This window comes from Lissotriton vulgaris, chromosome 10 (genome assembly GCF_964263255.1).
Source record: "Lissotriton vulgaris chromosome 10, aLisVul1.2, whole genome shotgun sequence".
In the NCBI taxonomy this organism is placed as follows: Eukaryota; Metazoa; Chordata; class Amphibia; order Caudata; family Salamandridae; genus Lissotriton; species Lissotriton vulgaris.
The window spans coordinates 352,254,893-352,273,270 of record NC_141698.1 but is presented as its reverse complement, the minus strand read 5'-3'; the positions used below and the strand labels follow the sequence as shown (position 1 = coordinate 352,273,270).

Genomic DNA, 18,378 nt, shown 5'->3' with positions numbered 1-18,378 from the left:
CCCCCAGTTATGTGAAAACACAGGAGGGCACCATATGGCAAGATTCAGCGGGCAACCTCACTGGGTCACCCCAGTGTACCAAGCAAATCATCGCCACCTTCCGCATTCCAGAGAAGGAATAGTGGTAGATTCTAGATATGCCCCTCCAGCATGGTTGCAGATAGTCCCAGGAGCCTTTTCCCAAGGCTGATGTGTGATGCCACCAAATACTTCTCTGGTATGGTAAATACAAATATGTGCCCCCATATAGCAGCACCTTCCAACCTGTACATGGGTTGGGAGGTACTCTCGAGATAGACAGCCTTGCACCGGTACCTGCCATGGTAGCAGGGGAGTTGAACTGCTAAGTGGCTTACAGGGGTAGGTAGGGTTGGTGCCCGCCACTTCAGCATTCATCAAGGTACTCTTCCCTGTGGTCCTCCGTCACTGCAGATGGTTCTCTCTCACTGGAAATGCAGTGCAAGGTAACAATGAGTATACCATAGATCCAGGGGGACCAAAGGAAAAGCGCTTGACACACCCTGGGCCACTAAGTTCCAAATGCACGCTGGAAAGTGAACAGGAGTCTCCTTGGACCTCTGAAGACCCCTCACAAGCACAAGAGGAGGGGAGGCAAGCCCACAGGCCCCCAGAGAACACTAGGGGCACCAAAAGCAGGGTACTGGCAGGCAGACCAGCACAAGGATCCTTATAGCCAAGTGTCAATCCTTCTCTCAGCCCAGCAGGTCAGCTCTACAAAGCAGTTAAGTCCAATGACAGTTCCTCCTGGCAAGGTGCAGCATGTAGAGCCAGAAGCTTCTGGTTACAAGTCCCATGCAGTGTCTAAAGATGTGGGTTCAGAGCCCCTGTACTTATACTCAAAATGCCTTTGATGAAAAGGAGACTTCAAAAGAAAGCTTAGAAGTGCACAACACCCCCTTTAAACTTAACTCTGGTTCCGGATGCACAGCAAGGGTTAAACAAATCATTGGTATGAGGTCAAGACACTGCTTATACAAATTGTAAGTGCAATCTGACTCCCTCTCTACCAGCCCAGAAAGATCATTCAGTGTGCAGTTCAATCCAGCAAAACCCAACCCTCCCTGTGTGATGGCTGTCTGGAAAGTACGCACAAAGTGTAGCTGTCACTCTGCCTTAGTTGTGGAATGGGGTCAGGCTGCAAAGCACAGAGTTATATGAACACAGAAATGCTCACTTTCTAAAAGTGGCATTTCTACAATAGTAATGAAAGCTCTACCTACACCAATAAGCGGGATGTATCACCACTATTCCAAACATGGCAGTACTGATGGAGCGGTAATTTCTTCTGGTAATTTCTCAATGCAAAACCCTCATGCTACCTCTAATTTACCGCTGAAAAAGGTTTTGGGCCCTTCACACCATATATTACCTTCAAGAGACTTTAAATAAAGATGAACAGTCAAAAATGCAATTATTATTTCAAGCCAATAAAGAGAGTTGTTGAGTATTTAAAGGGTTTTATTTTCTAGTCAAAAGTTAATTTTTCTCTGACCTTTTATTCATTAGTAAAATATAAATCAGGTTACAGAATTTGTAAAACAGGAAAAATAGCATTAATACAGAACATATTACAGTCTGCATATAAGCATTACATATAGGAAAGAAAATGTGGCGCAAAATGTTATTCAAAACTCTTATAGAGTTTCTAAGAAAAATAGTCTTGCAAAGCTAATCAATAATTAAATAGTTGGCAAAAAATCTCCCATTAAGAGCAATAAATGCATAAGTCAAATAAATCTTTTCAGACCTAATTACTTAGACAAAGCATAAACTTAAAGTTTGCATCTAAATCTAAAAAGCCTTTCTATCTGTTGCTGTTCTTCTGCATCTGTTTGTGTCTAAAGAGCAAGCAAAGAGTGAGACAGCACGCCCTTCACAGAACCTCAAAGGAATGTGGCCTGCAGTGCCAACATATGACGTGCCAAGACTTGGGGAAAAAATCACCAGGGAACCCCCCACCTGACTCTCCACGGACGCCCAAGGTTGAATCCCGTGACGATCTCGTACCTAATCCATAGAATGTCTGGTCTAATCTGTTCCTTCTCTCAAGAGCTCACACACCCCCTAATGAGCCTAGATCCCAAACACCCCCAAGAGAGGCTTTTATACTCTAATTTTTGGCAGTCCACACAAAAATGTTACATCTTTAGGAAAACCTGTACGTGATTGGTCAGCCACAACAGCATGTGTTCTCACCACCCTGACTCATTCTAAAAACCTGACTATACAAGTTTTAACAAAAGAAGCATATATAATAAATACATTTTATAAGTTTGCAACAATTGCTAGGAAAATGTTTCTATAGCTTTCCTTCCTTCATTTTACAGAACAGCAGGACTGATACTTTATCAAACTGGTACATTGGCACAATCACAAGAATGTACAGTTCAAGATGTCCTTGACTCCTTCCGCAGTTTGAGTCAATCTGGTGTCTGCGCATGCTCTCTTCTCTTTCAAAGCAAGCCATAGCCTTGCTGGTTTCACAGGCAGTCATTTAATGGTAGGCCCAAAAATAAAACAAACACAAATAGAATATTAATTTCATGTAAATCAGCCCATTATGTTTCCCAACTCCATACTAATACCCCTTATAAATGTTTACCTAGCCAAGCTATTAGTGTAAAGCAGCTTTTCTATTATTTATGAAAACATGCAAAATAAATGAGCAATGTGCAACATAGCATTTTCATGCTTTAGTGTAAAATTTAAAAGCACACACAGTTTATATAGCGCACACAGTTAATACAGCACACACAGCAACATGCTTTAGTGTTTTAGATAGCTTTTCATGCAAAAAGCATTTAGCCCCCTGTGTAGTGTTTAGTGCATTATTAATTCACACACATTATAAAAAGAGGTGTTATTAACTGAAAATATTTATTAAAATATGCAACAAGTCAAAGTCTCTTCAGACAGAAATAGTAAATTTAGACTGCAAGGGATGAGCTGGGAAGAGAGAAACATATTCTATTAATCTTCAAAGCTAAAAAGGCCACTTTTCTCTACATTGCAAAAACACATGCTAATTCAGCAAAAGCATTTCAGACTGAATAGGCCTCACTTTCATGTTTTTCATGTGCCATGTTTTTAACTTGCACCAAAAGGTGCGTGGCAATTTAAATGCAGTCTGTCTGAAGCACAAAAAATAAAACTATGCCTTACTGCAGATGAACTCTGCTCCATCAATCCACCCTTCTGATGATTCAAATCATAATAAATTGATTTATAATTCATCACACATATTTTATTTCACTAGTGACATTTCTTATTGCAAAAGCTGAGCATATAACAATTTTACTTCTATTTCTAAGGTAAACACTAGTCTATCTGTAATCGGATCCTATATAGCCAAGCTCAAATGTTTTAGGGCAGAGTTCTGTAAGTAGCTTCTTGGAACAGTTAGTCTTCTTTAAAATAAGTAACTAAAATATTAAAAATGGAAAATTAAACAGGACAGTTTCAGCATTTCTTTTGTCTTTGTCATCATCTTGCCATCAGAATGGCTCATACAGTGAAGCCTTCTCTACCTTTTCAATGCAAATTAGACTACTTAGGTGCTGAGAAACTCTGACAGAGCACCATCAATCTCTTGCACTTTTTCAACCAATGCCTTTCACTCTTATTTTCACTTTGATCAGATTCAGATGTTTCACCACAGCATCTCTCAGATCAAAGCCGTTGGACCATCCATTATGCAGATCTTGTGTAGCAGCTGCAATCTGGTGAGAAACTGCACACTGTACATCAACCAGACCTACACAGCAATGGCTAGTGTTCACATCATTGTTTTCCACAAGTGCATTTGAATATGCATTTTCAAGCCACTTTGGTGTTGCTGAAACACAGTCTTTTGCAAAAGGTAACTCTGTGCTGCCATTGTGTTGCTTTATTATGCTTGACACTTCAGGCAGATAGCTACAATCCACTCCTTGTCCAATCTGTTGTTCTGCACTCATTATCTTTGAGACTTCATTATGATCTGATTGCAGAGAAACTGCCAATCTATACCTGGGCATCAGTCTTTGCAATAACACTTTTGCCACTATGCAGTTGTCACTTTTCTCAAAAACAGTTCTGATACAACCCTGATGTTCTGCTTCAAAAACATGTTCTTGAGCCTCTTTTAATTCACCTGGGAAGATTCCATAGAATGTACATACTATCAGAACACAAATGTGTGCAACTGAATTAGCATTACTCTCTCCCATGACAACTGTGACTCCCATTTGAGCAGACATACTGCATGATATAGTAAGGGCAATCAATTTCGAATTTTGGGCTGGGGCAACTACTGAGAGCCATGACGCTTTGACACCATAACGCATAAGGAGCACAGCATGTGCTGCTTTTAATGTGTCACCTTTCAAACATGGGCCATCTACAAAATGGACATTGTTGGGCTGACTCAGACGTTCATCCTTAAAGTCTGAATTTGGCTTTATGCATATTTTCATAATATTTAGACACTCATATTCAGTTTTATCACAATCCAATTCATTTGCTGACATTTCTGTTAGGGTCAAAGGTCATTGGGCAATACATCACAGACCTTTGAAAACATTCATCTTTTTGAATAGGCAATGAGAGAGCGCAGCCCTCCCTCTCACTGCAATTTGGTGTATTTTCTTTCAAATAAACTTTCATTCCTAGTGCTGGGGCGCGACATTCTTTCTCTTTCAACTCTAGGAATGCTTTTGTGCAATTGTTGTCCAATGGAAGCGGATCAGACACATCTTCATGTGTCAGCCTCAGTAAAGGCTTTGCCACTAGGGAAAGGTTTAGTAACCACTCTCTACAAAAGCTAACCATTCCCAAAAATGTCCTTACTTCTTTCCTAATTTGAGGTGGATTTATCTTTGAAAATATTTCCACTCTCTCTGGTGACACCTTTCTACCTCCCTTTCCAATTTTGTGTCCCAGGCATTCATTTTCATTTTGACAGTACTCCTGTCTATTCTCCTGCAATGGCACTGTGACATGAGCTTGGCAAAAATCAATAAAAGTAAGCTATTCTTCAGCACATGGAATGTGAAAAAAAATATTGGCTGTATTCGGTACTACAGGACAACATGGAAAAATTATGTTTTTAATCTCCTGCATTCTGTTCTTTTCATTTATTTTCTGTGAGCCTGTGATCAGAAAGTTACACAAACTTCCAATCAATTCCATCAAAAATCCTTTTATTGGTAAGATTTCTGCAACTGATGGTGTTCCTGAATACATGTCATTTAGTTCTAATTTTAATAAGACATGTTCTGCACATTTTATTAATCTGGCATCCTTCTCTGTGAACTCTCTTATTTCTGTTTTTATTATTTTTTCCAAAGCAGAAGGTAATTTTTCAACTGTCTTTTCTGAAAATAATGCTACATCTGTTTCTTGTTGGGCCATTTTAAAATGTGCATCCTCATCAGGAAAATGAACATTATCTGATATACCGTAATCTGTGCTGTTTAATTTGCAAATTAATTGTTTTCCTGCTAGGCCAGAGTCACAGACAACAACTTGGCAATTTTCCTCAAATGGGCCTATTTTTGCTTCAAATTCTTCTAACACTGGATTTGTAATTTCTTTGTTTAAAACTCCTGCAACTAAATCTGGACTTTCCTCTGCCTTCACAATGCACTTGGTAAATTCTGAATTGTCAGGGTTAAAACTCTCATTTTCAAACACAGCAACCTGTTGGACTGGGTTCTGATTTTGTCGCTGGAAATAATTCACTCTTGCTCTGGACACCTTATTTAAATTAATTTGAGCTTGTTCCATATTTTGTGGGACCATCTTTGCTTGGAAAATTCCTGCCATAGGTACCTGTTTCTGAACTGACATTTGCATTTGCTTAGCTGGTATATTTTCCATCTGCATTTCTCCATGTTTTTGTGCATTCTGTTTAAATTTATTTTTCTTCTTCTGATGCTCAAATCTGCTATAAAGATGGCAAAAGGACATATTTTCCAGCAGTACAACATCCATACCTGAATTTGCACAAACCAAACCACCTTTACTTCCATCCTGTGTTCTTTTAATCTGTACCCAATCAACATCCTTTGCTGGCACTCTGCCCTTCAGGAAAATAATCCCTGCTATGTTTTTCTCCATAACAACAGCAAAATAATGGTGCATTCATGCAAACCCTTTTCACTGTCTCCTCACCTGGCCTTTGCACAACTTTAGATTCAAACCACAATTCAGTCTGCATGACAATGTAAAAGAACATTTCCAAATTAATGCACAACTCTTTTAAAATGTCATCAAATCCATCAACATTTAGGTACCACAGCATAATTCTATCTCTCAATTGTGGGATAATGTTCAGAAATGCTGCAAGTTCACTTTTATTCTGTGGCATAGGAACATGCACTTCTCCCACTATTTCTCTCAATGAGTAAGCAAAAGCTTCCCCCTCATTCTGCTTATTATTTTTCTCAACTAAATCTGGTGGCTTCTTTTCCTTATCCATTTTCCTTGCTAGGTCTGGTGGTTTATTTTTCTTCTCATGTTGTCTTGCTCATTTGTCTCCTAATTTCTCAAACCCATTGCATTTAAAAATATATTTAATTTCTACAATGTGCAATCGCATTTCTGAAGAACATATTTTCTCATTTGCTTCATCATCCATATGTACCCTGACACTTTTCTGAGATGGAAAATTTCCTGAACCATCAGTTTCATATTTTTGAGCCAAATCTGTCAGGCCATTATGTGTAGTTAATGCACATGCAACTGTTTCCTTACTCAGGAAAAATAATTCTTTTTCCTGACACTGGTTCCCATTTTCATTATTTAAACAGCATGGACTGTTATTTTCTCCATGTTCAAGTGCTGAATTTAAAACACTAAGCGGTCTCTCTTTTTCAGGGCCTGTGTTATTATGTTCTCCCATGTTTTCTATCTTTTTAATCACTGCTGCTTCCCCAAAGCAGGTTTGAGAAATCCCATGTTTAAATATATGTATTTTATCCTGAGCTGTAGATGTTGTAAAGGCCATTTTTCCCTCACCTTTCAGTGCTTGGGGTAATTTCTGTTCAATAATCTGTGAATTCTGAGTTTCTGAAATAAACTCTGCCATAATCACTCCTTCTGCAGCTCTTTGAACCTTTGCAGTAGGGACCATATTAATTGGGACAGTCATAATTTTTCTATGCATTATCTGTGCATGTGCAGTTAGCAATTCTTGGACTGAATCAGGCACATTTGAAGCAGTAACACCTGGAGGTATCACTGTCAGTGCTGAATCAACAGGTAATGGGTCAATCTGAAATGTTTGCACAGTTTTCTCAATCTGTGTTTTTCTCTGTTCAACAGAAGCAGTAGCCACTGTAGTGCTTACTAGTACACTATTTTCAGTATTTTTAATGGGAACCACATAAAGTGGTGGACACTCAGTTAACAATGCATCCATTATTTTATCCCCTGAATCATTATTTATTTGAAGCTCTTTATCATCATTAATTCTTTTCTCCTGCATTTGGTGCTTTAACCTTTTTATCCTCACTTGCTTTCTCTCTTGCTACTTTTTCCCACAAGCTTAAGGCCTCAAATTGTGCAGCTTTAGATGGTGTCTTTATTTCACATATGACTTCCCTTAATTTGTCAATAATTTGCAATTCAAAAGTACCATCTTTTGGAAACCTCAAAACACCCTCTTTTTCAGTAATCTTACACCATTGGTGAACCCACATACATGTATTTTGTCCCAAATTGGTAGACATAAAATGCACAGGTGTTCCTTCAGGAGCATCACCAATAAAAAGCTAATTTTTCACTTTACCTCCTAACAGCTTCTTTAAGCCTTCAAACAATTTAATTTTTGCAATAGTTCAATGCAATTTCTTTTTTCCAAAGCTGTCAGTCTCAATTTTAGTCAGTTTTACTCCTACTACTCACCCTCCACAAAATCCTACTGTAATATTTCTCTGAATCAATAACTCTGTTAGTAACAACATAAATACATTCGCTATTCTGTCTGTTGTGCTAAATAAAGGATAGATTTATATTCACTGCGAGTAACACATTCCGCTTACCCTTCACAAAGTAAGACCTTCAGTTCACTCTTCAAACACTACAGGTAAATCCCTTCCGCTTACCTTTCACTCAAGCTCAGAAGAACCTGCTACTCCTTTGGACTTATCCTTCAGGATATATCTTAGGCCAAAGTTTCACCAGCGAACCCTTTTGCTATTAATCAAGCTCAGAAGAACCTGCTACTCCTTTAGTGTGACCCTTTCTAGGTGATATCAGACTAAAGTTTCACCAGCGAACTCTTTGCTATCAATCACTCACACAGAAAATAGTCCCTAATTTAACACTGCCAGCCCTACCTAGCTTCTCAGTGTTATTCCAACAGACGAGTAACCTCAGTGCAGTGTGGCTTCCATTTACCACCCGCTATTCCTTCCCGGGATTCCACAGGTGTGCATACCTGCGTGTTCAGACAACATAGAACAAGACACTAACTTAACATAAAGAGTTAAAACATGTAATCAATAACCTAAAAATTATATCCTATGAAATTACCAATATAATCAATAGCACCATCAATTCAAAATGAGCAAAATGTCACCAACAGTAAAAAAAAACTTTAATATTTTCAACACTTCAAAAATATATCCTAGCATATTAACAACATTTCACAACCCTATTGATACTCACACCACTTCTTGCATCACCTTCCAGTACTGCTTTGCCAGTCTTCAGGTTCTGAGCATTGGAGTCAGGAATAAGGACTTGGACATTTATCTAACGTGGGCAATTATTTTACTTCCCTCTTAAGGTCAATGATCCATTAGTTGAGTGGTTGATGGTGAAATCAATAATCATTAATCGCCAAACTAATCAATAATAACCAACCTCTGATTACCAAAAACTGATGGAACGGTAATTTCTTCTGGTAATTTCTCAATGCAAAACCCTCATGCTACCTCTAATTTACCGCTGAAAAGGGTGTTGAGCCCTTCACACCATATATTACCTTCAAGAGACTTTAAATAAAGATGAACAGTCAAAAATGCAATTATTATTTTAAGCCAATAAAGAGAGTTGTTGAGTATTTAAAGGGTTTTATTTTCTAGTCAAAAGTTAATTTTTCTCTGACCCTTTATTCATTAGTAAAATATCAATCAGGTTACAGAATTTGGAAAACAGAAAAAATAGCATTAATACAGAACCTATTTCAGTCTGCATATAAGCATTACATATAGGAAAGAAAATGTGGCTCAAAATGTCATTCAAAACTCTTAAAGGGTTTCTAAGAAAAATAGTCTTGCAAAGCTAATCAATAATTAAATAGTTGGCAAAAAATCTCCCATTAAGAGCAATAAATGCATAAGTCAAATAAATCTTTTCAGACCTAATTAATTAGTCAAAGCATAAACTTAAAGTTTGCATCTTAATCTAAAAAGCCTTTCTATCTGTTGCTGTTCTTCTGCATTTGTCTGTGTCTAAAGAGCAAGCAGAGAGTGAGACAGCCCGCCCTTCACAGAACCTCAAAGGAATGTGGCCTGCAGTGCCAACATATGACGTGCCAAGACTTGGGGAAAAAATCACCAGGGAACCCCCCACCTGACTCTCCTCAGACACCCAAGGTTGAATCCTGTGACGATCTCGTACCTAACCCATAGAATGTCTGGTCTAATCTGTTCCTTCTCTCAAGAGCTCACACACCCCCGAATGAGCCTAGAAGGCAAAGCCCCTCCAGAGAGGCTTTTATACTCTAATTTTTTGCAGTCCACACAAAAATGTTACATCTTTAGGAAAACCTGTACGTGATTGGTCAGCCACAACAGCATGTGTTCTCACCACCCTGACTCATTCTAAAAACCTGACTATACAAGTTTTAACAAAAGAAGCATACATAATAATTACATTTTATAAGTTTGCAAAAATTGCTAGGGAAAATGTTTCTATAGTTTTCCTTCCTTCATTTCACAGAACAGCAGGACTGATACTTTATCAAACTGGTACATTGGCACAATCACAAGAATGTACAGTTCAAGGTGTCCTTGACTCCTTCCGCAGTTTGAGTCAATCTGGTGTCTGCGCATGCTCTCTTCTCTTTCAAAGCAAGCCATAGCCTTGCTGGTTTCACAGGCAGCCATTTAATGGTAGGCCCAAAAATAAAACAAACACAAATAGAATATTAATTTAATGTAAATCAGCCCATTATGTTTCCCAACTCCATACTAATACCCCTTATAAATGTTTACCTAGCCAAGCTATTAGTGTAAAGCAGCTTTTCTATTATTTATGACAACATGCAAAATAAATGAGCAATGTGCAACATAGCATTTTCATGCTTTAGTGTAAAATTTAAAAGCACACACAGTTTATATTGTGCACACAGTTAATACAGCACACACAGCAACATGCTTTAGTGTTTTAGAAAGCTTTTCATGCAAAAAGCATTTAACCCCCTGTGTAGTGTTTAGTTACATTATTAATTCACACACATTATAAAAAGAGGCGTTATTAACTGGAAATATTTTTTAAAATATGCAACAAGTCAAAGTATCTTAAGACAGAAAGAGTAAATTTAGACTGCAAGGGATGAACTGGGAAGAAAGAAACATATTCTATTAATCTTCAAAGCAAAAAATGCCACTTTTCTCTACATTGCAAAAACAAATGCTAATTCTGCAAAAGCATTTGAGACTGAATAGGCCTCACATTCATGTTTTTCATGTGCCACGTTTTTAACTTGCACCAAAAGGTACGTGGCAATTAAAATGCAGTCTGTCTGAAGCACAAAAAATAAAACCATGCCTGACTGCAGATGAACTCTGCTCCATCAGTACTACTCCTTTCAGATCAGGAATTACCATTTAAGAACCTTTGAGGGAATTCCCAATGTAAGCCTACAAGAGGAGGAGGCCGCATAGCAGTGAGAAACCAAATAGGCTGTTTGTCACTCCTAGGACATGTCACACAATAAAGGCACATGTCCTGCAATTTACCTACACGTCACACTGCCCATAGGGTTACACAGGGCCTATCTTAGGGGTGATATATGTAGAAAAAGGGGAGTTTCAGGCTCAGCAAATAATTTTAAATGCCAAGTAAGTGTGGCAGTAAACTGCGCACTCAAGCCTTACTGTGGCAGTCCTGAGGCAGGTTTGAAAGGTTACTTATGTGGGTGGCGCAAACAGCGCTTCAAGCCCATTAGGAGCAATCAAATTACAGGCAATCGTATACCCACTGTACAAGGTACTTACAGGTAAATTAAATATGCCAAACATGCATAAATCAATCATATCATGTTTGAAGGAGAGAGAGCACATGCACTTTAGCACTGGTAGACACCTTTCTTCAATGAAATTGGTAGGGGCACAAAAGGTGTGGTGGTGTGTTGCACTGGCGCTGGCCCCATGCTGGGGGGCTGAGCATGAGGCCCTGGTCAGCTACCCACACTGTCCATGCCTAGCGCCTGCCCTGCCCGCTATAATCCATGGTGTTCCTGTTTTGTGTGCCCGTTAGTTTGGGGATCTCTAGTTGTAACAGGTAGGTTCTTGTGACAAATAGAGACCCTTGCCTCTAGTCAGGGTAAGGGGGATACACTCCTAAAATAACCCCTGCTCACCCCCTTGGTAGCATGGCACGAGCAGACATGCTTATCTCAGAGGCAGTGTGTGAAGCATTTGTGAACACATACAGTGATCCAATGACAACACTACAAATGGACACCACACAGTTGTATATTAAAAATAAGTATTCTTTATATAGATTTAACACAAGACCACAAACGACAAAAATCCACAATACTGTACTTAAAATGGTAGGATTAACTTAGTTCTCTTTAGATCTTAAAATGAAACACTTTGAGTCAATGTACCTTAAGATGCAACATGCAGGGCAACACAATTGTTGCAAAACAGGTGATGTGGTAGACTCTGGCATGCAAGGACGGTGATGCGTTGAAGATCTGATACAAAGAAACAAAGATGTTGTCTTCTTCCTGATGCGGCGTGCTTCTCCGATGTTGGGAGATGTCTTGACTCGATACGTCAGCTGCAGCGGCGACACCCTTGTTCAGAGATGCAACGACAGCGGCTTTGGCAGCGACACTCCTCTCTCGCGATACGAGACGCTTCTGCTCGATGCGACAGCTGCAACGGCAACACCCTTGTTCAGAGATGCGACGACAGTGGCTCCGACTGCAGCGCGCTTCTCCGTGGATGCGAGGCGCTTCTGCGGTGCAATGGGTCAGCGAAAGCCGCGACATCCTTGTTCAGAAATGCAGCATCTGCGACCGCAACACGCTTTTTCGATGTTGCGAGACGTTTCGTGTGATGCGGTGCAATGCATCAGCTACAGGGGCGACACCCTTGTTCAGAGATGCGACAGCAGTGGCTGCGTCACGTTTCTTCTTCGTGAGTCACGCTTCCAACTCCTTGGGACACAAAGTCCCTCAGAAGGCCCAAAAGAGCAGCAGGCACTTCCAAAGAACTCTTGAGGAGCTGGTGGTTAAAGTCTGTTGTCCCTGACACTTCAGCAGGAGGCAAGCTCTTCTCCCAAGCACTTGGAGTAACATTGCACGCAAAATCCGTTCCGCTCGCGGAATTTGTAGATTTGCGGCAATTTCGCAATCCGCGAATCTCGCAAAATTGCCGAAAAATCCACAAATCCGCTCGCGGACGGATTTCACATGCCCGAGTTGAAGCTCAAATTCAGTAACGTTTTAATCAGCCCAAAAAATTAGTGAGCACGGTCGAGGCTGGGCAAGTGTGCTTTATCCCCATCTCTGCCGTCGAAAATTAGCTGTAATACTTGAGGGAGGTCTTTGCATCCATGAGTTTCTCGAGCGCCATCCCCGTGTAGTTCCTGTGACCAGCAGGCTGCTTTTTCCTCATCTGCTGACCTGCTCACTCTCTGACCCTTTATACACAAGAGGCATGTGAACACGCATAGCAGCCCAGCCCTTTCTGCCCCGCACACCACACACTAGTGGTATCAAACGTCTTCCCGCCCTTTCTCAACTATGATGGACAGCTCACTCAGGGGACCTCGGCGCCTTTTGGTGTGGTAGCAAAGTTACAGGCACACATGGTCACTGGAGGAAACCTACACTGCAGCTACGTAAAGGGCCAGAAGATTTGTCTCCAGTGACCATATGTGCCTGTAACTTTGTCACCGCGGCAAAAGGTGCTGAGGTCCCCTGAGTGAGCTGTCCATCACAGTTGGGAAAGGGCGGGAATACTTTTGAACCGCTAGTGTGTGGTGTGAGGGGCTAAACGGGTGGGGCTGCTATGCGTGTTCACATGCCTCTTGTGTATAAAGGGTCAGAGAGCGAGCAGGGCAGCAGGTGAGGAGAAAGCAGCCTCCTGGTCACAGGAACTACACGGGGGTTCCGCTCGTTAAACTCATGGTTGCAAAGACCTCCCTAAATTATTACAGCTAATTTTCGACAGAAGATATGGAGTTAAAGCACACTTGCCCAGCCTCGACCGTGTTCACTAATGTTTTGGGCTGATTAAAACGTTACTGAATTTGAGCTTCAACTCGGGCACCTGCTAGATCTGTAAGTGCTTCCTGTTGAGGTTTAATTTTTGTGACAGCAGCCTCGTGCCAGAATGAATCCTGCCCTGCATAGTTATCCATGAAGATGCCACTGTTTTGTGCAATACCTCTACTCAACTGGAGTACTTTACTGGCTAATCAGTAAGTGCTACCTCGTTGAGTAAATGTGTAGTGCTTTTCCTACACTGCAGCTCCGTAAAGGGCCAGAAGATTTTTCTCCACCGACCATATTTGCCTGTAACTTTGCCACCGCGCCAAAAGGCACCGAGGTCCCCTGAATGAGCTGTACATCATAGTTGGGAAAGGGCGGGAAGACGTTTGATACTGCTTGTGTGTGGTGTGCGGGGCCAAACGGGCGGGGCTGCTATGCGTGTTCACATGCCTCTTGTGTATAAAGGGTCAGAGAGCGAGCAGGCCAGCAGATGAGGAGAAAGCAGCCACCTGGTCACAGGAACTACACTGGGGTTACGCTCGAGAAACTCATGGATGCAAAGATATGGGGTTAAAGCACACTTGCCCAGCCTCGACCGTGCTCACTAATGTTTTGGGCTGATGAAAACGTTACTTAATTTGAGCTTCAACTCTGGCACCTGCTATATCTGTAAGTGCTTCGTGTTGAGGTTTAATTTTTAAGACAGGAGCCTCGTACAAGAATGAATCCTGCCCTGCATAGTTATCCATGAAGATGCCACCGTTTTGTGCAATATCTCTACTCAATTGGAGTACTTTCTACTGGCTAATCAGTAATTGAAAGCACTATACATTTACCCAACGAGCTAGCACTTACTGATTAGCCAGTAGAAACAGTAGTCTAGTATATTTGGGCAAATCCGCGACTTCGCAAATTTTTTCACGTACTCACTGATTTTTTTTAGGATTTCGCGGACCGCAAATCCCCAAAATTCTCCCATACTTACCTTGGAGAACATTACAATTTGATGAAAGTACACAAAGTCCCTTTCTCCTTTCTTTGGTAGTCAGACAACCATTGCATGCCAATCCCCCAAGCAGCACTTCAGCTTAGGGATAGTCGCTCCTCAGTTTCTTCTGGTTCCTCTCCTCAGCAAAGGTTTCTTTTTGTTGTCCAAAGGTAATCTAAATTCTTGGGATCAGGGTCCCAATACTTATACACCAAAATCCTTTGTCCTTTGAGGGCAGAGGGGCCTTTGCCTAGTTCATACCAGTTCTGGTCAGTCCAGGAACACTCTGTTGACATGACTCCTTCTTTCCTTTCACAGTGCAGGGCAGAGACATCAGACGCACCACAGGAGGTGGAGCCAGCATTGTGGAGGGAATGAACAGTCCTATTCAGGTCCCAGGTGCACCTCCTCCCTCCCATCTAGATGCAGATCTCTATTCACTACTGGGATGACTCACCCTGTCTCCTAAAATCCCCCAGTCCCTGTCACAAACTCCAGACAAGGAATACACAACCTAACAGAGGCAGGATTGGATAGTTAGACAAGAAAATACCTACGTTCTAAAAGTGGTATTTTCAAAAACAGAATGTTAACAGCAACTTCACTAAAAGATGTATTTTATCATTCTGAGTTCAGGCATACTAAACTCGAATTTCTACCATGTTCCCTGAGTCAGTTAGGATTATAAAATGTAATAATCTAACTGCCCATTGTGGCCTATGGAGAACAGGTAGCCTTCCAATAGTGAAAAACGAAAATGCTGTAATTCACTATTAGGACATGCCACACACACCAGGGCTCGTCCCACCTTACTTACAATGCACCATGCCCTTGGGCCTACCATAGGGGTGTCTGATATGAAGAAAATGGAAGGTTTAGAGGCTGGCAAGTGGGTGCACGTACTCAGTCAACATGGGAGTACCGGACTGCACACAGAATCTGCAATGGCAGGCCTTAGACACACTTTTACGGCCTGCTTCCGTGGGTGGCACAACCAGTGCTGCAAGCCCACCAGCAACTATTGATTTACAAGCCCTGGGCACTCCTGGTGCACTGTACTAGGGTCTGACAGGTAAGCCAAACCAGCCATCATTGAATCACTAATTCATACATTAATTTACAATAGGGAGCACTTGCACTGGGGTACTGGACAGCAGTGGCAAGGTGCCTAAAGCATCTAAACATCAGCAAAAACACATGAGGCAACAGCAAAAATGGAAGGGGGAGACCCACGCCAAGGTTACAGGTCTAACAGTGCCAGAGTTTGGAAAAGTGTACCCCACAAAGCATCTTGCTCAGTATTACGGGCTTATATGCGGCCCAGGGGAACCATGGAGCCGTCAAGACGGCCAGTCTTGCATTTGTCTCCTATTATGGAAAATTAATTACTGCATGAGAAACTTTCCGACTACACTAAAGGGTAATAAGCTACTTGAAAATATAAAAATTACTTAATATGCTAATGTCCTCAGACGCCAAGGCACAGGAATGTTTTATTTTACATTTCCTTCAGTCCATCTATGTGCATAGTTGGCAAGCAGCCGATAACATGTGAGACCTCTTTAATACGGTCTTCTCTTTCAGCCACATACCTTTGCATTCTGGAATTTGGAGCTTCGTTCGTACTATTCTAAGTATAGGTTTAAAATACTAGTAGGACAAAAGCTTCTGTACAAAAAAACAGGACTGGGTAGAGGTGTCAAGCAGGACACAGGCACTCGTGCTGCAACTTATGCGTGTGTGGACTTATATATGAGCTGTCCGTGTATGCCTGCCCAATGTAAACCGCCTAGAGGTACCCACGAAAAAAGACAAATCTACATCTACCCACAATAGATTGTGACCAGCAAAACAAATCTATCGGACGCTTTTGGAAAAAAAGCTGAAAATGCCCTAATTTGAATTCCAAAACATTAGATATGAAAAGTTGATCTGGCCTTGCTGCTGCTAAAACACACTTGTTCCTCACATCACCCTGTGTTCACCCACTAAACATCGGTGTGCGCGCCTTGTTGTCCATCGCCATGTACACCATAGAACATGACCCTGTGAGCCCTGATGCTAAGCATCCTGTTCCCTAATAAAGCATAGAATCGTGTTCTCCTGAACTGGACACCGATCATTTCTCTTGAGATGCAGAGTGTACATCTCACCCAATGTACCCTTGAAGTGTAATACACAGTTCTTCTCTGAGGGGCATTACTGGTGAAATCCAACAATGTTATCCAGGTCCATGAGGAATGTGCTGCTCCATTCCAGGTTTTTCTTTGAATTCTGGGAGTTTTAATCTTATTTATTCCATTATAAAACAGGACTACAAGTCCCAGAATGCAAAGAAAAACCCTGGACTGAAGCAGCATTTCATGGCAGTTCTGCTAATACTACTGTGGTGAACATACACCGCTAATGCACCTTGTGCCTGCTTCACTGTTTTATATGTGGCTGCTTGTCTGTGTTCATTGATGCCTGCATGTTTGTTCATTAGGCGTGCTTGACTGTATGTCTGCTAGAGACTTGAAATTGAGTGCCCCTAGGCGTGTTGCTCTGTGTGCATAATCTATGCATGCCTGTGTCAGACCTGCCAATTAATGAACGATGTTCACCGTCTGAGGGAAGGGTGGGGTCTTGAACGAGCAGGGCTTGGGGACGCAGTGCAAATCACACGGGCTCAGCCACTCTAAATTCACCGCCTCCCTCCGACAACAAACAAAACAAAGCATTCCGAGGCCGCTGTCGCCAATTTGCTTTGGAAGTTTCACACCCCCTAACGGAAAGGCTGTGTAGTTGATTGTGTGTTCACCCTGTGGTTTACGGAAAGGCTGTGTAGTTGATTGTGTGTTCACCCTGTGGTTTAGGCTCTTTTAAACTTTCTCTTTTTTTTCTCTGTTTGTATCTCTTATGTAACTCAACTGATTATTTTGTAAAGCGCTCTGACACCTTTGGGTAATGTTCGCGCTATATAAAATCGCATTAAATAAAATAAAAATAAAATATAGGGTGACGGTGTATGATGAAAGCCGACATCTTCTGGCACACGGTGGCAACGTGGGAGTTGTAAAGTCTGCTGTATATATTGAAAAAACTGTTTTCAACATGCACTTGGAACTACGTCACAACCTGCTTTAACCCTCCGAGCTAATATACTGACACACCACGGCGTGCGCTCCGCGATTAGTTCGAGCCAAATTCTGAGGTTCTGAGGTTTAGGCGAGTGCATGAAATAATAACAAAACGCAGCGTTCGTTTGCTTATTTTTAAGAAATCTGAATTGGCTTGGGATTCATATTTGAACATAATCGAACCCTTTGCTGCTACGTTAGGCAACCAGAGAATAAAAGCCACCTGACCGCCCCTAGGATTTAGTAGCCAATGCACCAGTAGTTAATAGCCTTTATTGAATTTAGTAAATAGTACTTACCAGACTGCTGTCCGGTTCAGACTCGAAAAGTTTGAAATAAGCCACGCCGGGCTCTCGGTTGTAGATTTCGATAGCCTTGGCTATGATTAAGGCATCTCGGCTATTTTCAGGATTCTTCTGGAGAGAAGCCGAGGTGGCTACCGAAGTCCCGCCAAGGACCAGTGCGAGTACGAGGCACAGCTCCATGCTGTTGGCTGCAGCGAGATACGCAGCTGGAATTGATATGCTCCTCTGCTGTGCAGAAAGCCCCTTATATAGCCAGCTATTTCAGCTCCCCTTGGAATCTTCCCTGGAAAGCTCACGCCAAAGACCACGTGCCATTCAGAACATCGAGAGTTAACGTGTTTAAAATACTTCGAATTAAGACATGGGCAAGAGAGAGCATGTCAAGCCCTACGGGGAATGCACAGTTTTGTTTTTCTTGATATAAAATGTGATTTTTTTTTTGCGAAGTAGGTTGGCTGTTTTGGAAAAAAGAAGCAGTTTCGTAGTGTTGGAACAGTTTCA

At 41.5% G+C, this 18,378-nt stretch overlaps 1 protein-coding gene across 6 annotated transcripts in view; it reads right to left on the bottom strand.

Annotated features, from left to right (window-relative positions):
- LOC147685238 (cathelicidin-1-like) overlaps positions 1-18,114 on the bottom strand; it is a 252,791-nt gene extending 234,677 nt beyond the window's left edge. For 2 of the 6 annotated variants that reach the window (XM_086941137.1, XM_086941138.1), the window contains exon 1: positions 17,872-18,112. In XM_086941137.1, coding sequence (XP_086797263.1) covers positions 17,872-18,057 — 186 coding nt within the window. In that variant the 5' untranslated portion in view covers positions 18,058-18,112. Of the gene's footprint in view, positions 1-17,871 lie in introns of all 6 variants that reach the window. The other 4 variants (XM_086941134.1, XM_086941135.1, XM_086941139.1 and 1 more) reach the window with 3 other exon arrangements.
- Between the last annotated feature and the right edge of the window lie 264 nt (positions 18,115-18,378).